Source organism: Nipponia nippon, unplaced genomic scaffold (assembly GCF_047370975.1).
Source record: "Nipponia nippon isolate SJK-2023a ecotype South Korea unplaced genomic scaffold, ASM4737097v1 scaffold_3, whole genome shotgun sequence".
NCBI lineage: Eukaryota > Metazoa > Chordata > Aves > Pelecaniformes > Threskiornithidae > Nipponia > Nipponia nippon.
Window position 1 is genome coordinate 88,688,729 of NW_028262347.1, and position 19,074 is coordinate 88,707,802.

The 19,074-nt window shown below is 38.4% G+C and overlaps 1 protein-coding gene across 8 annotated transcripts; it reads left to right on the plus strand.

Annotated features, from left to right (window-relative positions):
• Window positions 1–75: 75 nt before the first annotated feature.
• Window positions 76–17,765, plus strand: UBE2D1 (ubiquitin conjugating enzyme E2 D1). 8 transcript variants are annotated; one of them, XM_087764441.1, is made up of 8 exons: window positions 153–196; window positions 7,956–8,019; window positions 8,114–8,145; window positions 10,345–10,462; window positions 10,919–10,996; window positions 11,262–11,367; window positions 13,701–13,794; window positions 16,868–17,765. In XM_087764441.1, exons 4-8 carry the CDS (start codon window positions 10,412–10,414, stop codon window positions 16,911–16,913), a joined length of 375 nt encoding a protein of 124 aa, XP_087620567.1. In that variant the 5' UTR covers window positions 153–196; window positions 7,956–8,019; window positions 8,114–8,145; window positions 10,345–10,411; the 3' UTR covers window positions 16,914–17,765. The 8 variants fall into 8 exon arrangements, with proteins under 8 accessions (XP_087620566.1, XP_087620567.1, XP_087620569.1 ...); XM_087764443.1 differs by having other exon boundaries at window positions 179–196; window positions 9,387–10,462; XM_087764444.1 differs by lacking the exon at window positions 153–196 and adding an exon at window positions 328–741 and having other exon boundaries at window positions 9,387–10,462.
• The last annotated feature ends 1,309 nt before the right edge of the window (window positions 17,766–19,074 follow it).

Here is a 19,074-nt window from a genome sequence, read left to right on the forward strand (position 1 = left end):
GCGGGCACAAAGAGCCCGGTGAGCGCGCGCCCCGCCCCGCCCCGCGGCCCTTCCCCCTATCCCCCCCCCCCCCCACCCCTCCGCGGCGCGCGCGGATGCCGTTACCCGCCCGCTCCGCCCCCCCGGCCGCGCTCCCCGCCGCCGCCGCCGTCGCCGCCCGCCCCGCGCTCCCATGGCGCTGAAGCGGATACAGAAAGTGAGTGGGGCCGAGGGGCGGGAGGGAGGCGGGAAGGGCCCTCCGCCCCGCTGCTGCCCGGGGGTGGCGGCGGGCAGGGCCGTGGCTCGGCATGGGGCGTCGCGGGGAGCCGTTGCGCGGCGTTGTCTCCGCCTCGGGGCCCGTCCTTCGCCCCGGTCGTGCGCCCGCTGCCCTTCCTCAGCTGCCGGAGCCGGTGCCGCGGCCCCGCGGGGGTCGCCTGAGGGGGCGGAGGGGCCCAGCCCGGTGCGGGGCGCGGCTGTCCCGGTCGGAGCGGGCGTGAGGTGGAGAAGAGGGGGGCTCCTGCCGCTCTCCCTGCGATTTGGGTACCCTTCATCTTCTTGAAGGCCCCCCCACCCCGAGTCAGCGTTTTATACCATCGCTAATAAACCACCGGAGGTGTTTCCTGAGGCTGCAGCCGTGTGGTGGTGAAGTCGCGGGTGGAAGGCGACGTTGTGTTAACGGGTTATCGTTAGTAGAGCTATACGTAAAATACCCGTTGCCAAAATATCGCGCTCCGGTTGCGCACAGCTTGGTCAGCTCTGTGCGTAAGTTTTTTTCCACATTAGGAAGTGCTGTCAGCCCAGTACTTGATATGACCTTTGAATGTATCCCAGTTGTAGAGTTTTTGGATAATATTTGTAAATGGCTAGGTTTCAACTGTGGAGTAAATTTCTAGATTCCTGTTGTTTGGCAAGACCTAACTGGTCATTGTACAGGAGAGACAAAAAAAGCGTTATGGATGGTAAACATAGAAGTTTAGTTAAATGGTAGCATATCGGCCGTGTTATAGAATACGTGATATTTTGTTGTTGTTCACGTGCCGTGTTTAGTCAGTGTTTGTGCTATCCTAGTTTAGTGACCGTGATGTAATTTCTTGTTCTGGATTCCCTTCGCTATTGGAAAACGTTGGTATTACAGAAATAGAATTCTACAATGACCAGCTGACCCTGCAACAAGCAGGTCTGGGATACCCTGTAATAGATACAAAGTTACTTGAATGGATTTCTACCAGAAGTTGCTAGTTAGGTCTAGTGCTACAAATCTTATGCCTTTCCAGGTAATTAGGGGAGAGCTTTGTTACTTCATATCATATATTTGTTATGAATGTTGCATTTGAACTTTATATAAAAAAATTAATAAATTGCTACAGTGATTTTTCTCTTAACAATAACTGTTATGCTTCTACATATTATAGGAATGTTTTGCCTTTTCTTGGCTTTTTAATTTCCCACCTTTTCTTGAATATCTCCTTACCCTTGTGTTTATAAGAAAAAGATTGTTCTGAATACCTTCTCTTTCTTCTTCTTGTTCAGTTTCATTCTGCTAACGTGAACAGACAAAGAGAAAGTGGGAAGTCTGGTAGTCTTCTGTCTTTTTTGAGATGGAGTGGTAGTTGTGGTCTTTCAAATGAGGTCCTGCTAGAATAGGATTGTTCTCAGTGTTTTTCTCTTATCACGTTCCCTGCATAATGTTTCTTTCTGCTTTGGAGACTTCCATGTATACACTGGAAAGCCACAACTTTCTTTTTTTATGACCTTCTTAGTATTTGTATGACAGTGTGTTTATTCCATCTAACTTTCTGATGTTTCAGACTGGCTATAAAGGTTGATGGCTACGTTGCATCTCAAGGGTAGGAAGGGATAAGATCTGGAGAGTAGAGAAAATGCTGTAAGGACTTCATAGTTTCAGAAAGTGCCTAGAAGAACTCTTTGGAGAACAAAGCGCTGTCAGAAAACACAATGGTATTACTTGGGAGCTTGTCAGTCTAGATGTACTGTCTCAAGTAAAGCTTGGGTGGTTTTAGGGTGGTTCAGAATTGTACTTGAACACAGCTAAGGGATTTTGATGGCAAGTTTGAGCGTTTGTTCACAATAATTTTGATACTATGTGTGTTCAGGATGATACTGCCAACAGAGGAAGCAAAGCTGTAATATATAGAAATGTTAGTGAGCATTTTTTTGTCTCATACCAGTTGGGACTCCAATTTCTAAATAGTATTGCCATTGTGATCTGTGTGGCTTCATCCCGTCTTTCATGGATCTGCCTCGAGGGACTCCTCAAAGGGTGACAGCCTGCAGACTTCAAGACTGTACACTAATAATGGAAAGATGTATTGTGCTTGGGAGCTTTCTTAAAATACGGGCAACTGAATAATGAACGAACAAGCTGATCATTGCACATGAAAGTGTATCAACTTAGTGCTGAGAGTGGAGGAGCAGTGAGGACGTGGAACCCTGCGGTGTAAGCACAGCCGTCAGTGCTGCCTCCATGACAAATTCATTGCAGGGTTCTTGGAAGGACGGGAGATTCTTATTCCTCTTAAGCTGAGGAGCCTGTATTAGCCTGTTTTAATTGGGAAGGGATATTCTGCAAAGAAGCCTTTATTGTTACTGCCTCTGGAAATTGAGACACCATGGCTTTTGTGCAAGGTAGAAAATAATTCAGGCTGACAGGTTATGTAAGTTAGTGTATAGGTCAGTTCTGCCCTGTGCAGATTCTGGGATTCCTGTTCTGAATCCTTTGTTTACATATCTAATTGTGAGTTTGCTCTTCCGTCAGTTCAGTATCACAGTTGAGGAGATTGTTTTCATCATAAATCCTGTACTTCTGGGTGCTCCTCTAGTGTTAATGAGGGGTTGATGTTATGCTTGTTAATGGCTTAGGCTATTTTGAAATACGTACAAACCCAGTATTTACTTTTGTTATACTTTAGTTTTACTTTTAAAAAATGGATTTAGAAAAGATTTTGAAACCAGAGACAAAGTATTTTATGACACATTTGAAGACTGGTTTAAAAATAGCTGTTGTTTTTTATCTTGTTGGTGCATAGTGCTTGATTGTTTTTTCTCCCACAACTCAGTAAGAATAGAAGCATTCAAACATTTAGATATATCAATGAACTATATGTCTGTTTGTTTCAGTATGTGTTTCGCATATGCGTAGACTACCAGGACATATGGACTTGAATATTTATGTTGAAAATAACTTTTCTTACTGTAAATTGGCTCAAGTAAATAAAATGTTATCAATATTTGTGGTTTAGATTTTGACCTTAAACTGTTGAGTCACATGCTTCCTTTGGATGGTAATAAACATACTAAGGAAACTTCTTTTTTGGATCTGTAATATAAAATGTTTTAATTAGCTTTCAAAACATCAGCTGTGATATCACAGCAATATTTTGTTGCATTAAAACAATGTCTAAAAATAAATAGATACCTTATTACTGAGACTTACCTTTATATCAAGAAATGTTATGATAATATTTGCTTTACATTTACCAAATTTATGAAGAACAGAGAATCCTTTAACTAGCCTAAGTATGATCACTGGGGTTTTTTTGACAGATGATTCCAAACAGCATTAATATAATAGCAGCAGGATATGCATGGAGTTGGTAGGAAGCGGGTCTGTGGTCTATAGTGCATTTTGTGCAAGAAATGAAGAACATAGCTGGCAAATATAAAAACCTGCGTTTTAAATAGCAGTGTGGAAAAAGGCTCTGCTTGTGGTTTTGTGTCACTTAGAGAATTAAAATAGCTTTTAGTGATGCTGCCTGCAGTTTATTTTAGTCTTCTGATAGTCTGCAGTCTTTTTTTCTGACTACATTTTTTTGAACTGAAAAAAAGGAGACATTTTTAGGGCTTTTTTTTGTTACTACTCATGCTTATAGCCATTGAGTGTCCATGAGTACTATGCTGAGAATATTTGTCTCTTTGTTATCAAAGTATCCTTTACAATCTTGTTCCAGTAGCTTTTTAGGAGAGAAGCCTGACTGCTAATGAAGCATGTAACTGTTAAACTGGCCTTCCAGCCTTCACCAACTTTATACTTTTATGAAATACATCCTGTATTATACTTTGTCAAAGAGCACTGGTCTGCACATTCAGAAATATTTCCAGCATTTATAGCTTACCATAGTGTATGTTTTCCATCTGTTACATTTGATTTTAAAATTTTTGTTTCACGCTGCCCACAGAGCTATTTATTCTACAGTGTGTGTGGTGCAATGAAATGTGATAATTTGGAGGCTTTGCTGTGTCCATCTCCAGTAATTGTCGTTTAGCATTTGTAGCATTATGCTAATATTCCTTTATTAGCCACACCTGGTCATGGATCCCGCTTATTTTTGTGCTTTGCTGCTGTTCTGTAGTTACAAACAGGAGAAATAGTTTACTGTTGCAACCAGTTAGAGGCATAGAATTAACAGTATTCTATTTTACTCTGTAATATTTCCTATGTTTGAGAGCATTAGAAGATTTATTCCTACCACTGTCCTCAGCTTAGCTGTTTTCTCTGTACAAGTTTATCCTGGCTGTACTGGGATAGTCTGGCATGTGTTGGAGCTCTTGATAGATGCTTTTATGCTGTGACATTCACCAGTGTTTGAAATAACTGATACTTCTGTTTGCATCTCTTGCAGACAAAATTTTGGTTTTGTATATTCTCATAAAAGACCTTGCACCAGTGTACACTGTAATTTGCAGTGTTGACTTTCTCTTTTGAAACTGAATCTGCACTGCTTTGAATTATAGATGCTGTTTGTTAGCTTATGTATGTCAAAGTCTTGCACCAGCATTTTCTGTACCACTAACTAAAAATATCACTGTGGACAAGGCCTTGAAGTAACCAGACCTGCATCATGCAGCTACATAGTGATAATCCATAAAACATGGACAAAGCTGCTAGAACCAATTCATTTAAACTTACAGGGAAATGTTTAGTGTTGACTGTGTAATGCCTTACGTGCAGTTCTCTTGCACTTCTTGAGGAGGTTTCAGCACATTGTGCTTTGTAACTCCTTCAGCCTTGTCTCTTGACACGAGGTTTCGGGCTTCTTGTGAAGAGCATCTTTGCTGCTTTGTATAGAGAATTCTTGTATTCAACATCTCATTCTTTTTTTAATATGTAAAGTCATGAAGCAGTTTTTCTACATCTACTTATTCTAGAGTATCATCACAGCTGTTCTGCAGTGTTCGGCTCCGGACAGTGGCAAGTCAGTCTGACTCATGGGGGATGTTCTGACTATCTCCTTGCACCATTTCAAAAGATGTAGGAAAGCTTGAAGCCTAAATCTTGCAGCTTTCCAGATAATCTTGCCTTGACTATGAAGCTTAAACAGCATAATTAACAGTATAAAGCTGAATAGTTCTTCTAGTTCTTTTACGACAGCTTGATCTGAGCTTCTGTATGTAAAGGCTCAAACTGTTAACACTGTCAAACTCAATTTACAAAGTTTGATCATGTTACCATTTGTTTTTTTTAAACCACATTAGCTTCAATAGGTTATTTCTTATGATTGGAAAATATGGCTTGACTTTGCTCTATCAGGATTTTGAAGTTTGGTCTGGCTTTGTTTCCTAGCTGCAGAAGCTGTCTGAATGTATCCGTGAACATTGCTCTCATTTAGTGAAGCTGGTTGAAGAGAGCCTTTTCATCATTATTAGAGGAATATTAATAAGAGGAGTTGATAGTTTTGGGTCTCTTCAAGGTATGATTAAAACCATTTTTTTTATCATGGACAAATTTCAGTGCTTTTAGCCTGAACAAATGGTGTATACCTGAGGAGCCTTCCCAGTTCCTACCAATTCTGAAGTGCACGTGTACATATGAATGAAAACCAATTTGTGTGGTTTTGCGGTATGTAAAGATCTTGAGGAAAGCATCTAACAAATGAGAGTACTGTTATAGACTCGTGACTCCAAAATTAAGTGCTTGCCTAGCAGTTTGTGTATGCATAAAGGAACGTTTGCAGATATTTTAGAGACTTTCTGAAGAGTTAAGCTATGTATTTTTCCTGTCATTGCCTTTTATTTAGTAGTCAACCATGACTGCCATAAACCGCGTGATTTCTAGGCATTGAGTTCTGTTTTGGCTAACAGTCTCATGTAGGTGGCTCTTTTTTAGTGGGTGTACAAGAGTTAATCTCTTGTTGGGTTAGATCTTGAGTTGCAAATTAGAGTAGACAGTGGCTGTAACTGCTCTGCTGTTGGTAATGCTTGTTACAACTCTTGTGACTCCTGGAAATTTGAGACTTGTTGACTCCCTTCGTGTACTGGCAAGGACTTGGCTTTGCATAGATTACTGTTTCTCCGTATCACTCCCTTAGTGAAATTTGAATCCTCCGATTAAAAAGGGAACTGAGCTTTTAAAGGGTTTTGCTATTGCCTTTATTAGTCAAAGTCTAGCTGGGAGTGTTTTTTCTGGACCAGCATACAATTTCACTAACAGAATAATGTTGAGGGCAGACAAGTAACACTAGTTGGCAACCTGAGATATGTCAGTATATATCAAAGAACTTTCTCTTTTATTTTAAATTGCAAAGATTGTGAGGAGTGACCTCAGAGCAAGTAGTAGTGTTACTACTCTATTACCTGGCTGAAGATATGTTGCAGTGCCTTTCTTTGAATTCAGGGCCAAGGGTGGACCTGTAAGAAGTGTGCCTGAATTTAGGTGCCAGGTCCATGGTAAATTGGGTCCCTCAAAGAGAGATCTGTGTGAGTTGAAATGTTTACTGGATGTCGTAAATGGATAAATATATCACAGCAGTTGAGAAGTGCAGAGTTTTAACCCTTGAAATTGTACATAAGGTCTGATCACACTATGTACACAAATTCTACACTTGAGAATTAGTTCCCATTTAAATCTTGATTTTGGAAGTAGTTGTTTTGACTGATGATTTTTGGGTAGAAATGTTTCCACTGTTACTCCTTACGCTAAAATCAAGGAGATATTTGCAGACTGCTTATGTCTATTGTTGACTTAAATGTTTATGTTTTGAGTAATTAGTTGACTGACTGATGAACAGTGGCTTAACAGACATCCTTTAGCTTATTTCAATGGAAGTATTTACACATAATTGTTAAACTTAGCGCGGCACAGTTCCTACCAGCTTAGAATTGGAAAAAGTTGTTTGTTACTAGTACAGTAAAACTTCAGACATCAAAAGTGGTATATTAAATTAAACAAGGAAAATGAAGCAACGTCCATGCCTGACTTGTTTTGCATTTGATATAGTGATGATAAATCAGATGAAAAGCTGAGCTGGTTTTGTGTAATTAAATAATAATTTTAAGTTATTTGGGACTGTGTGGATGTCTGTAAGAGAAATAAATCAGTTGACCTGCAAAAGCTTCTCTGAGTGCTTCCCTTAAGTTTCTTAGTAGTCATTTTGGGGGGGGGGGGGGGAACCACCACCATGCAGGGAATTAAATCAAGGTGTGTTAAATGAGGTGTAGAGCTAATATTTTTTCTTTGTTTTCTAGTTTACTTAGGAACCTTTATAGTATCTTTATATATCATCTGTAGGCAGACTGCAAGCATTTTATGAGCTAGTTTAACTTAGCTAGTGTACATAGATTAGGCCAATACAAGAAGCTTTTGTAAAAACAAAAGCTAAAAGAACAGTCAGATTAGCACATAAATTTCTACGTTAAGCAGTGAGTTTACAGAGAAGTCAAGAAACCCTTCATTTTTTTTTCTGTCTCTACTTCAGTATATCCAGCTTATTATGAACTTGGCTATAACTCTTAAATACTTTCAGATAATAATTTATAGCACAATGTTGTCTTTAGCTGCAGACCTATGTGGCAAAAAAACCCTTTCAATGTCAATGGGCATTTCAAGTGTCGATTTCTTTAAAAATACCACAGGGCTATTTAATAAAATCTGTTTGCATTCTCACTTTTGAAGTGATACTGCTGAGTGGTGTGTATTTTTATGTAGATGTCTTTCAAATATTTGTGTGTTTTTCTTACAGGAACTAAGTGATTTGCAGCGAGACCCACCGGCCCACTGTTCTGCTGGACCTGTCGGAGATGACTGTAAGCTCTTCACAGTACGTTGTCACAGTTGACCTTTTTTTGGTTAAGAAAAAGCTCAGAAAATCTCTAATTGTTGTATCTTCTTAACTTTCAGTGTTTCATTGGCAAGCAACAATTATGGGACCTGTAAGTATGTAATTCGTGCCCGTTAGAAAGTAGACCTTGTTTCCTTTTTTGTTATGGAAGGATTCATTTGGGTTTCTGTAAACATGGCAGTCAAATTCAGCTGTGCTGTGTACAGATTAAAGATTTAAGGTGGTATTGTTGTTCTTAGTAGTCTGGTACTAGTTTCTTTCTGTAACTGTTCAAAAATCTGTCCTCTTCATGAAGTTAGGGGTGCTTAATCAGTTAGCTGTAACGTTTGAGTTGGTAACGTGGGCTGCAAAGTGAAAAGCTTGCTTTTCAAAGATGATCATTTCAATTCTGGAAGATTCATCCATCTGAAAGGGGGAAGAGTGGGTGTAATCCAATGTTAAAGTTGGTAACTGTAAACAAGAGTGATGTTGCACAGGGTGATTTTGGGGCTTTTAGATAGAGCTTATTTGATGGCTGCGATGTGGCTCTGGCAAAAACAGAGGCTTTTGCAAACTATAGACTAGCAATTGTGGATACTTCTGGTTTCTGTGTGAGAAAGACCTGCTTTCCTTGGGTTGAGGGAGGTCTCTAAAGACACCATTTATGACTCTTGTCAAGGAAATGACAATAAAGCTTAACTATAGAAAGTTTTAAAGGAAAACTGAAAAGGGTTTCAGCATAAAGACCAACGAACAACATGACCTGAGGGAAAGAGTGTTTATTAATATCATGGTAAGGAGTTTGTATTCCTAGTGGTGTTGTTTTAGACTTACTAATTCAGAAAGTTTCTGGTTCAGATGACGAGCTGAACCACTGTGTGAGTTGAAATTTTGAGACAATACTTAATCCATTAAGATGCAGCATCACATGGTGGAGAAAAGTGGAATTGTGACTGCTTTGAGGCTATTTCTGCATTTTTCAGCACAGCTGCTCTGAAGCAGTGAAAGATCAGTTACTAATTTGCCAGTGGAATGCTGGGGTCTGTTGTCCGACTTGTTAATGGCCCAGCAGCAACTGAAATGATTGTGACAAGTTTTTCCTGTAGGATACTAATGCTTTTGCCATTTTTCTTTAACAGCTTTTTTTTCACATACAAAGTCATTGTGACCCTTGCCCTTCTGCACTGCTTAAAGGTGAATGGCAAAACAGCAAAGAATTTAAGAGTTAACAAAAGCTTATGTGCCAATTGCTACCAGTAATGTCACGGTCCTGAATGACTGTGATGACCTGAATAAGGGAAATACTAGCACATAAATCCCAACTTAAATTCCTTTTTTTTTTTTTTCTTCAAGCTTGCAGTTCATCTTCCATATTCTGTAGTGGAAAATACTCTCTTCTTCGCTTCAGGTTCCTCAGATTTCTCTAGTTAAAAATAAGAATGAGCATCTCCTGCCAACCTTTCTCAGCCATATCTGCCAACAAGAAAAGAACACAGTCAGCATGTTCTTTGTCTTGGTAACATAAGGTAATAGGGATGCACATCCTGTATGTTTCCCGATGGCCTGAGGGAAGCATAGGACTAAAGCTTACCTTCAGAATGCACTTCCTATGTGTAGAAGTAGGGTAACCTCTTCTCCTGTCTATGGGCATCATCAATTTGTTTTACATACCTTACAAAACATGCTGTGACTTCACTTTGCCTTGTCTGACGCTGAAGTTGTCTCATCTTCAGCTTATTTTAACTTTGACAAATCCATTTAGTATGCATGCAAGCAGTCCTTTCAAATGTAATTGGGAGTACAGCAGCAATCTCTTCTGATGTTACCTAATGCTGACTTCTTAGCAATACTATATATAACCTGCCTTACAGTGCAACACTGTCTGCATTTTAAGTGTGTAAGACGACATGTCTTAGTCGACCATTTGTGACTTTATCTCTTATATTCATCTCTAAAACAGTAATTTTTGCTCATTTCCAAGGTAAACATTTTATTTTAAAAAGTCTGCCTTTGCTTCCATAAGAAAACCCCAAAACTTGATCTTTTGCAACTCTGCTGCGATTGAGTTCCTATGTTGCTCTTTTAAATTTACCACGTAATAAGAAAGGTTTTCTTCTCCTTCCCTTAATCAGAAACGGCAGCCCTGCTCTCTATCACTTAGCATTGAGACTTTTCCCCTCACTTTTCTAGTTAATAAAAATGAAAGATTTCCTCAACAGATGACCGCAACAAAGTTATTTCTATCTATTAACTGTGTGCAACCTGGACGTAAACCTGTGCACATGTTCTCTAACAAAATGCATGTTCACAGATTTGTACAGGTCACAAAGATGTTGTGTGTTTTAAAACTCCCTGATGTCATCATGATCAACTGAATTATGTTGGAAAATCCTACTCTTTGCATCTGCAAAGAGAAACCACTTCTTAAGGTAAGTATATTTGTAGCTTAAGGACGGAGGAGGATCAGAGCAGCTGTGGTGTTGCACAGAGACAGGATTTGGAAGACCTGCTCTGGGTTTCGTATTCCCCTTGGTGTAGTGGAGCTGACGGATCAGCAGTTTTGTAGCTCCACCAGTCAAATACTGCTCCCTCCCTTTCTCTCCCCAAGAAGGGCAGCGCTCAGTAGCCATGTTGCGCTACTGCAGTAGTAGCCATGGTTGGCTCTACTGTAGCTCTGCAGGCCACTGGGAGGGTTCAATTCCCTCTCTGCCTTCCCAGTACACAGCCCATAGTGGGCTGTGGCCCATAGCATGGGCTGTGTACTGGGGAAAAAATGGATTTTCTAAGATACTCATAGCTTCGGGAGGTTATTTGCACTCAGAAGGGAAGCTCCAAAATAACTGAGATGTATTAATATCTTTTGTTTGTTTTGTTTTTTTCCCCAGCCTGATAGTGCATATCAAGGGGGAGTATTTTTTCTCACAGTACACTTTCCAACAGACTATCCTTTCAAACCACCAAAGGTAAGTCCTTTCTCTCAAAACTTATGCAATTTTTTGGTCAAAGCCTTGTTTCTGCATCTTAGTTCTTTGAGGCTTAATTTTGGAAGTTAAAACCAGAAAGGCCAGCAATAGGATACATGTTCATAGTGGTTGAACAGGTAAGATGGTACAATAGATTGTGTTGGCAGATCTGGTATGACTGAAACTGAAGGAACAATGTTAAGGGTTCCAAATGTAATAAACAGAATTTGATGTTACTTGTTTTTTATTTATTTTTTTATTCCAGATTGCTTTTACAACAAAAATATACCACCCAAACATAAACAGTAATGGGAGTATTTGTCTTGATATCCTGAGATCGCAATGGTCACCAGCTCTGACTGTATCTAAAGGTAAACTCACAGATCTGCTAACGGATTTATGAAACTGCATACACTGCCATGGTGCTTTTTTGTGTATTACTGCACTGTCTAAGGGTGGCAGTGGGAACTCATTTATCCTGCGTGTTACAGAAGTGGCAAATTCCATTGGAATGTTTGTTCTGATCCAAGGTCTTGCACAGTTTATTTGGAGTGTCACATTACATAAAATACTATGTGCATGGTGAAGAAATGTTCTAAGACAAGTTGAGTAAGATCATAAACGTCCAATTATCTTGAAATGCAACTTCTGTATTATAGCTGACTGTGCATGCAGAACTGAGGAGAAACTGGTGAAGAGAGCTTCAAAATCAAATTAATTTGGATGTAAATGGAAAACCCTGATGCTGATGTGTGTGGGCTTACCTGATTGCTTATCGATGGCTCTTTAGGTTGCCTGAGCATCCTTATGTGGGCTAAGGTCTTAATTACACTTTATTTTAAAATGAGATAAATTGTTCTGGTTTGCATTCCTCTGCAAGATGAATATTTTAAAATGTAGCTGCTATCAAAGTAACCAGTAAAAGATTTATTAAAATATTCTAGTCCTGTAGTTAAACTTTCTTAAATTGAACACTGTAGATTTTTGGAACATCGAGGTTACAGTTAAGCAGTTCTTTTATTGTAGGCATTTTGTGTCACTTCAAAAGCTGCTTAAAATGTGGGTGCTATCATTGTTTTTTCTCACCCATCTTCAAAATGCTTAGGCACGCTCTTAGTCATATTACAGAAAGTTCTCATGTGACTCAAGGTTAAACGGTATCACATCTTGCTTATGTGCTTGAGAGCTCTCTAAACCATGTGTCTTTTTTTAGAACAGTGTCATTGCGTTTGGTGTACAAGCAAGGAAAAAAATATTAGTCTTTGTCCAATAGCAATTGCATGTGCATAAAGCAATTTCCGTACCACCTTGGAAAAGCAACTTCTGCTCGTGCATAACAACCCTGTGCAGTAATCTCATAAGCTAAATAAAATCGAAGTTTAATACTGTTTCCTAATGTAGTTGCTGAAGACATGAATTACTATTGTGTGTAGTTGGTATTAACTTTCCACAGAAATTGGTTGATTGTTTTATTGCTGAGGAAAAAAATGTCTTGTCTCTAGTTATTTAGAAGGTATTTAGCAAATGAGAGTTGGCATTTTTATCATGTTTAACAATTAGCATTTACAACTGAAAACTCTTAAGTTTTTACATCTTCAGCACTTTTCTGTGTCTTTACTTGTTGAGTGTTCCTTCACTTATAAAGAGTAGCAGTCTGCTGGTCTTATGTGTTCTGATTTGACGTGCTTTTAATGTGCTTGCACGTTATATATTCCATAAACTGGAAATTAGCTCACTGGCTCATGGAATTTTCTCCTTTTATAGTTCTTGTTTTCCTGAATCAAAGGATTATAATGTACTGATAGCACCTCTGACTGGTGTGACCAAGTATTCTAACCTGATTTTCTAATATTAGCGGTGTACTTGGCACTTAATAAAATGAAATATGTCAGTATGAAGTGGTCGAACTTGCTACAGCTGAAAATAGGTGTTACTCCGGGCTCTTTTGTAACAAGACAAAGCAAGGAATAAATACTATTCTACAGTAGATTCTCATTGTAGCATCAAATTCCCTTTCACTACATGTTCAGAATAGTGTAACTGTGTACTCTTGTACTCATACTAGTTCTGAGTATAAAAATAGAAATTTCCTGAAAAGTATGGACTGAAAAGTTAGAAAAATCAAATGGCCTTGGTTCAACACCAGGAAATTAATATGGAATTATAAATGGAACCTGTGTATAATACGGGTATTATATACATATGATGAGGTATTTTCCTAAAATGGAAGACTCACTTCTATCAAATTAAGTGAAATATTCATATGAAGGAGAGAATAACTGGCAGCACAGAAGGATATGCACAAATAGAGTATTGCATGGGAGTATAATATTAACAATATTAATTATCTTAAATAATTGTAGATGGAAGAGCTTAGTTTGATCAAATATTTATGGGTAACCATGTAGTCTGTAGTTTGTTTAATGTTCATAGGTTAAAACATGCGAGACAGATCATTACAAAAGGAAGAGGTCCATGGGCTGCAAGTTCTCTAGGCTAGTATCACGTGTTGTTTACTTAGGACCTAGAAAAATGATGCTGTAATAACATTTCTGAGCAGAACTGCTATGTGAAAGCTTAATACTAATATGCATTCTCTTTCCAATCTCCCTTCCACCACCCTCCTTCAGTGTAGTGGAATATATTAAAGCATTATAGAAATAAAGCAAACTAAGTTGTTTAATCTAGTGTCTCTTTTATTTAGTTTTATTGTCCATATGCTCCTTACTTTGTGATCCTAATCCAGATGATCCTTTAGTACCGGATATTGCACAGATCTACAAGTCAGACAAGGAAAAGTGAGTATAACATATACATATTTGTGTGTGTGGTACTTGCAGATGGTTATCTGCTATGCACCTTCTATCTTAACTTTTAAAGATACTCTTTTCATAGATTTCTACAGGATTAGATTTTTAAATCTTGAAAATATTGCTCAGTGAAATGGCAAGCAGGAAACTGTAGGCTTACACAGCTGTTGGATACTTAGTATTTTTTTGTACTTGGTTGCATAAAACCTTCACACTTTTGTGTGTTTATATTCATTGCATGAAAAATCATTTCTCAAATATGAATTTGTTGCTACTGTGATCCTCTGGTTGTAAAACCTGTGCCTTTAGTAAGATGTTGGGTATGAACAACAAACGTGTTTTTGACAGAATTTTGTAAATGTAGGATAGACTTATATTCAGCTCTGTTTGGTGCTAAGAACCATTGTCACATTTATTGCAATTTGCAACATCTTACAGAGAAAGAGCACCTCTTTTACTTTCTGGAACAGCTGTAGAACTTGCAGCAAGTTTCTGATCTTGGGTAGGTAACATGGACAGCACATAACTGAAGCGTTACATGCTTCTGGACCAAACCTGATTTTGATTTGAGGAGTTTTAACTCTAAAAGTACTATACTGATGGAAACATCTATGCTGGGGTGTTCTACTTACAGTGCAGAACAACCTGGATTTCCCAAAGTTCAGTTTTAAGGCTTGCTGACTCCTTGATGTACACCACTTCTAAGGAGGGTTTTGAAATACTGTCTTGTAACTACATATATGGCTGAGCCCTCACAATACCAGAGGACACTAGCAAGCCCAATGCTTGGCAGAGTGGAGTTTCTTTCTAGAGCAGTACCTCTCTAGAGTGACTTCTTTGCCACTCAAACTTTGAATAGTGAAATTTATGGATAACTAAGCAGCGATGCATTGATTTCTTAAGAGAGTTTGTTGCAGTTGTGGGCAGCAGGAAGCTCAGGCCCTTTATTCCACAGATTAGACTGCATGATTTCCAAAAGGTTCCAGGGAGGGAACACTACCTGTGTGAGATTTTCCATCTTTTCTGCTTTCTGCTGATATATCAGCTACCTGCTTCCCCTGGGCTTACAAACTTTAAAAACTTTATGCATGGAAAAGGTTACAGAATCAGTGATCCAGGAAGGAAATATTTTGCTTACCACTGGGAGACTCTGTTGAACTCTGCTGCTATAGGTATTTTGAGCACAATCCAGGATGCAGCCTACAGTCTATCAGCATGGCCTGAGCTGTCTTTTGTAACAGAGTTTTAGCACCTGTGGATTTTCTAGGTGTGCGTGGCATTAAGAAAGACTGAAACACAAGATCAATTAGTGATAGTAACAAGGAGCAGGAGTCTCTAAGGTTTTCCAAATACATCCAGTCCTAATTTGCCAAGAGTGGAATAACCTTCCCCAAAATGAATCAGTCACAAATTTTCTGGTGGCCTTGACAATAAATTAAGTAGTCATAGCCATGCAGCACATTCATCAACAGCCTAACCACCACTGTTTATCTGACTACTACTTCAAGCTGTGGAAAAGGTTATGGATTTAGTTTGGGGCAGGATTTTATCCTTGGTACTTAAGCTGCTTTTTGGTAACCTTGCTGTTAACTATTTTAGTTGTTAGACTTCTTTGCTTCAGATTCTGTGGAATGTTTGTGATATCCAGAAGAATTTTTGACTCTCTGGTTAACTGACTGAGAAATTGTTTGGTACCTATTTTTTAGTACTGAGCCATTGAAGACTTCTTGCAATGCATGCTAATGGCCTGTGGTTCATCACATATCACAGGTCCATGAAGATTTGAGTATTGCTTTTACCTTGAGGACTGGATAGAGGAGGAGTGATGTAGAAGTTATATGGAAGCCTATGGTCTAGTATTTCTCTCCCTAGAGTAAAAATTACTAAAATGGCCTTTTTCTGACAGTTTGTCTGATACAATCAAATCGCATAACCCACTTCTGAAGTGCTTGAACTCTGTGGCTTATACTGCAAAGCAGATAGTATTCAAGTTGACGATGTTGTGGCTCAGCTTCTGCCCATTTGTGTCTCAGCTTTTGTCCATCCACTTACTTAATAGTGATCTCAGCTGTTGTGCCTCCTGTTTTTGAAGGAAGTGAGCAAGGGATATTTCTCTGTCTCCAAAACTTGAAATTTAATCATTGCTGGAAACAGTGAGAACATGTGTAGTCTTGACTATAGCTTTATCATCTTATGCTGATCGCCTATTAAATTTTTTTCGTATCAGCTTGGATTTAGGAAATGAAAGATATGGGTGGTTACCCCTGAGCATTTATCTACGGTTATTTTACTATAAGTAAAAATACAAAGACTTGTATGGTAGCATATTCTTAAGAACAAAACCAGTTAGTACATGAGTTGCTATACTGATCTTAAGAAATGGATTTAAAAACTTGTCACTGTTTTCTCTGGATGACCCAGAAGAAAGTGAATCTAGTCTAATGTAATAAATGCGAGGACCAGGGGGAAAGTTATTGACTCTCTAAGAACATTTACCTTTGGGAGTGCTAGTCAGCTTCATATCAGAAGGAAAAGACCCAAGACTTAAAATCTAGTCAAAAATGCTTTTCAGGAAATTTTCCTTTCAGGTTCTGAAATGCAGAATGGAGAATAAAAAAAACCCCACCAAACCACTGGGTCTTCCATCCCCACCCTTTCCAAAACCAGTTAATTATACTGAATTTTAAGCAACTAAAGTGTGTGAACTTTGTCAGACTGTTAATAGCATACACATTTAGGAATAATTGACAACAAAATCCTGTTAAGGTATGAATAAGGGGACCAGTTGTGAAATGCAAATTAAGTATGCACAATGATAGGCATTTTAATACAAACCTGTGAGATGGGGTTTGAGTTTGAGGCTAAATAGCTTTGATAGGTAGCCTTAGAAACTGAATGTACAGTGGGTATATGTTTCTTGGCTTTTAGGCTATTTTAATGTTGTTTGAATCAATGCTAAGAGGTGAAAAGCTCAATAACATCTGTATTAAGTAAATATGTGGCCATTGTCAATGTATCACTAACAGCTCTTCACTGTAATGCCTTCTTTCTGCACGTACAGATACAACAGACATGCGAGAGAATGGACTCAGAAATATGCAATGTAAACTTGTGAAGACTTTTTCATATACCACAGAGTACTGTAAATTCTAGTTTGGTTTTTTTTTTCAAAATTAGAAGGAAATGGAGCACAGTTTACTGTTTCAATGTATCATGATGCCCCTTGAATTTTTTTTGACCCATGTAAGTGTGTTTCTGGAGCAAGGGAGATCAAACTTCCAAAAATAACCTTATGACTGTGATAAGAATATTTATCCTCTTTGTATGCTTTGCAGAAGACATTTGTTACGGTTTTTAAGAGTTGGACATCTGCATCTTCAGACTACGAGATCCACAATGCAGTTGTAAAGCAACCAAATTTATTTTTGCTGGAAAGAGCTGTTTTTATGTGATGAATACTGTATGTGTGTCCTTAAAGTATGTTGTCCGTTTCATAAGTGTGTTCAAATTGCATTTTGTTAATTCACTTATATAATTTGTATTTTTTTTACTGTATAGACTAAATATTTTATTTACCATGTAAGTCATTTCATTTTAGACTTACTTGCTTGTGCACAGTATTGACAAGATACAACTGCTAGTAATGAAAATAATTGGAGTATCCCACCTGTTGGGATATTCTAAAGACTGACTGCAGATTTCTTAAAACCTAAAATGATCTTTGCACTGTAATTCTTTGTACGCTGATTATGGAGAAACACTTGGTTTTGATTCTGTTGCATACTTGACTCTAATTTTATTGCAATGTGAACTAATTGCACTGCTATGTAGAAAGATATGTAACCGTTTTGTTGCTATTCACAAATGTTTTTTGACATGTGGGCAACATAACACTATCACAGACCTTTTACAAATCTAAATGTAGCCTTTTCCATATAAATAAAATGCGTTTTCTACTACTTGTCTTGGCTTTTTTTTTTAATCGTGCATATCCTTAAAGTGCTTGTTCTAACATCAGAGAATCGAAATATTGTGTGCATGTGTCTTGTAGACAAAAGGGAAAATAAAGCCATGCATCGTGTACTACTTAGAACTGTGTCGCAATTAATTTTTATGCTAGCTTTAGCCTAATTTATTTAGCATGCTATGCCCATTGTTTTATATAGGATTTCAACTAGTTTAATGACATGTTACATCTATATTCATTTACGGAGGAAATAATCACAAGTGTTTGAACATCGAACGCTTCAGATAAGGTGGTGTGTTGGCAATCAGAATGTTACAGTAAACTTCTCACACCTGAAGCTAACTTTTCCATTAACTGGCATTTCAGTTGCTGCAGACTATGCATGTGGAAAAGCAATAGTGCTGGAGAGGGACGGTCTTGTCTTAGTAGATTAAGGGCAGAAGAATTTTGATTTCCTACTGTACATTCTTCTTGGGTATCTGAAAATAAAAATGCGTGACTAATGTTTTTCTCTGTACCTTGCACATTAAAGTGACTGCAGTCGGGGAAATTTGTCATCAGAAAATACCTTTTTAAGACTACAAAAATATTTGGGGTTTTTTTGCTGTAATGAATGCCAAAGTGGAATTTGGGTTGTGGGCGGGAAGCGAGCACAGCAGGAGCTTTTATTCCTACCAATGGAATATTGTTACCTTCATGCTTGCTGTCTTACTGACCCAAATGGTGCAAGTTGGTCACGTATTGGCAAAATGTCATTTCTGTGCTACAGTTTGGTCTATGATGTAATGATGACTTTTGAAACAAAAGCTTGATGGAGAGTGGCTCTATTGATCTTAAAATATCCTTGTTCACTTCGGATTGTAAGCTGAATAAATGTGGGGGGTTTGTTATTGAAATGAGTGCTTCATTATACTTGAACTAGGACAACGTAGCTAGGAGGGCAAAGCCATTGCTAAAATGGTAGTAGAAAACTTTGACCATCAGAATGTGTTCCCAGAGCTTTTATTTTTTTTCTGGATTGGTAGTAACATGTTTGTGCTAAAGTTATTTAAATGTTTGCAATATCTGTATTGAACTGTGTGAAACTGGAAGTTTGACTTGCCTCTCGGGATACTCACTTTCGTTTGGTTTACTGATTTGTATTAGGGGTGGTTTGAAAACACTTGTACTTCAACTGGTAATTGTTCTGCTGCGTGCCGTACGTGCAAGAATGACTTTCCATCACAGTGCAAGACCTGCAGGATGATGATAACAAAAAAAACCCAAACAACAAAAACGAGTAAGGCATTCTGCCTACAGCC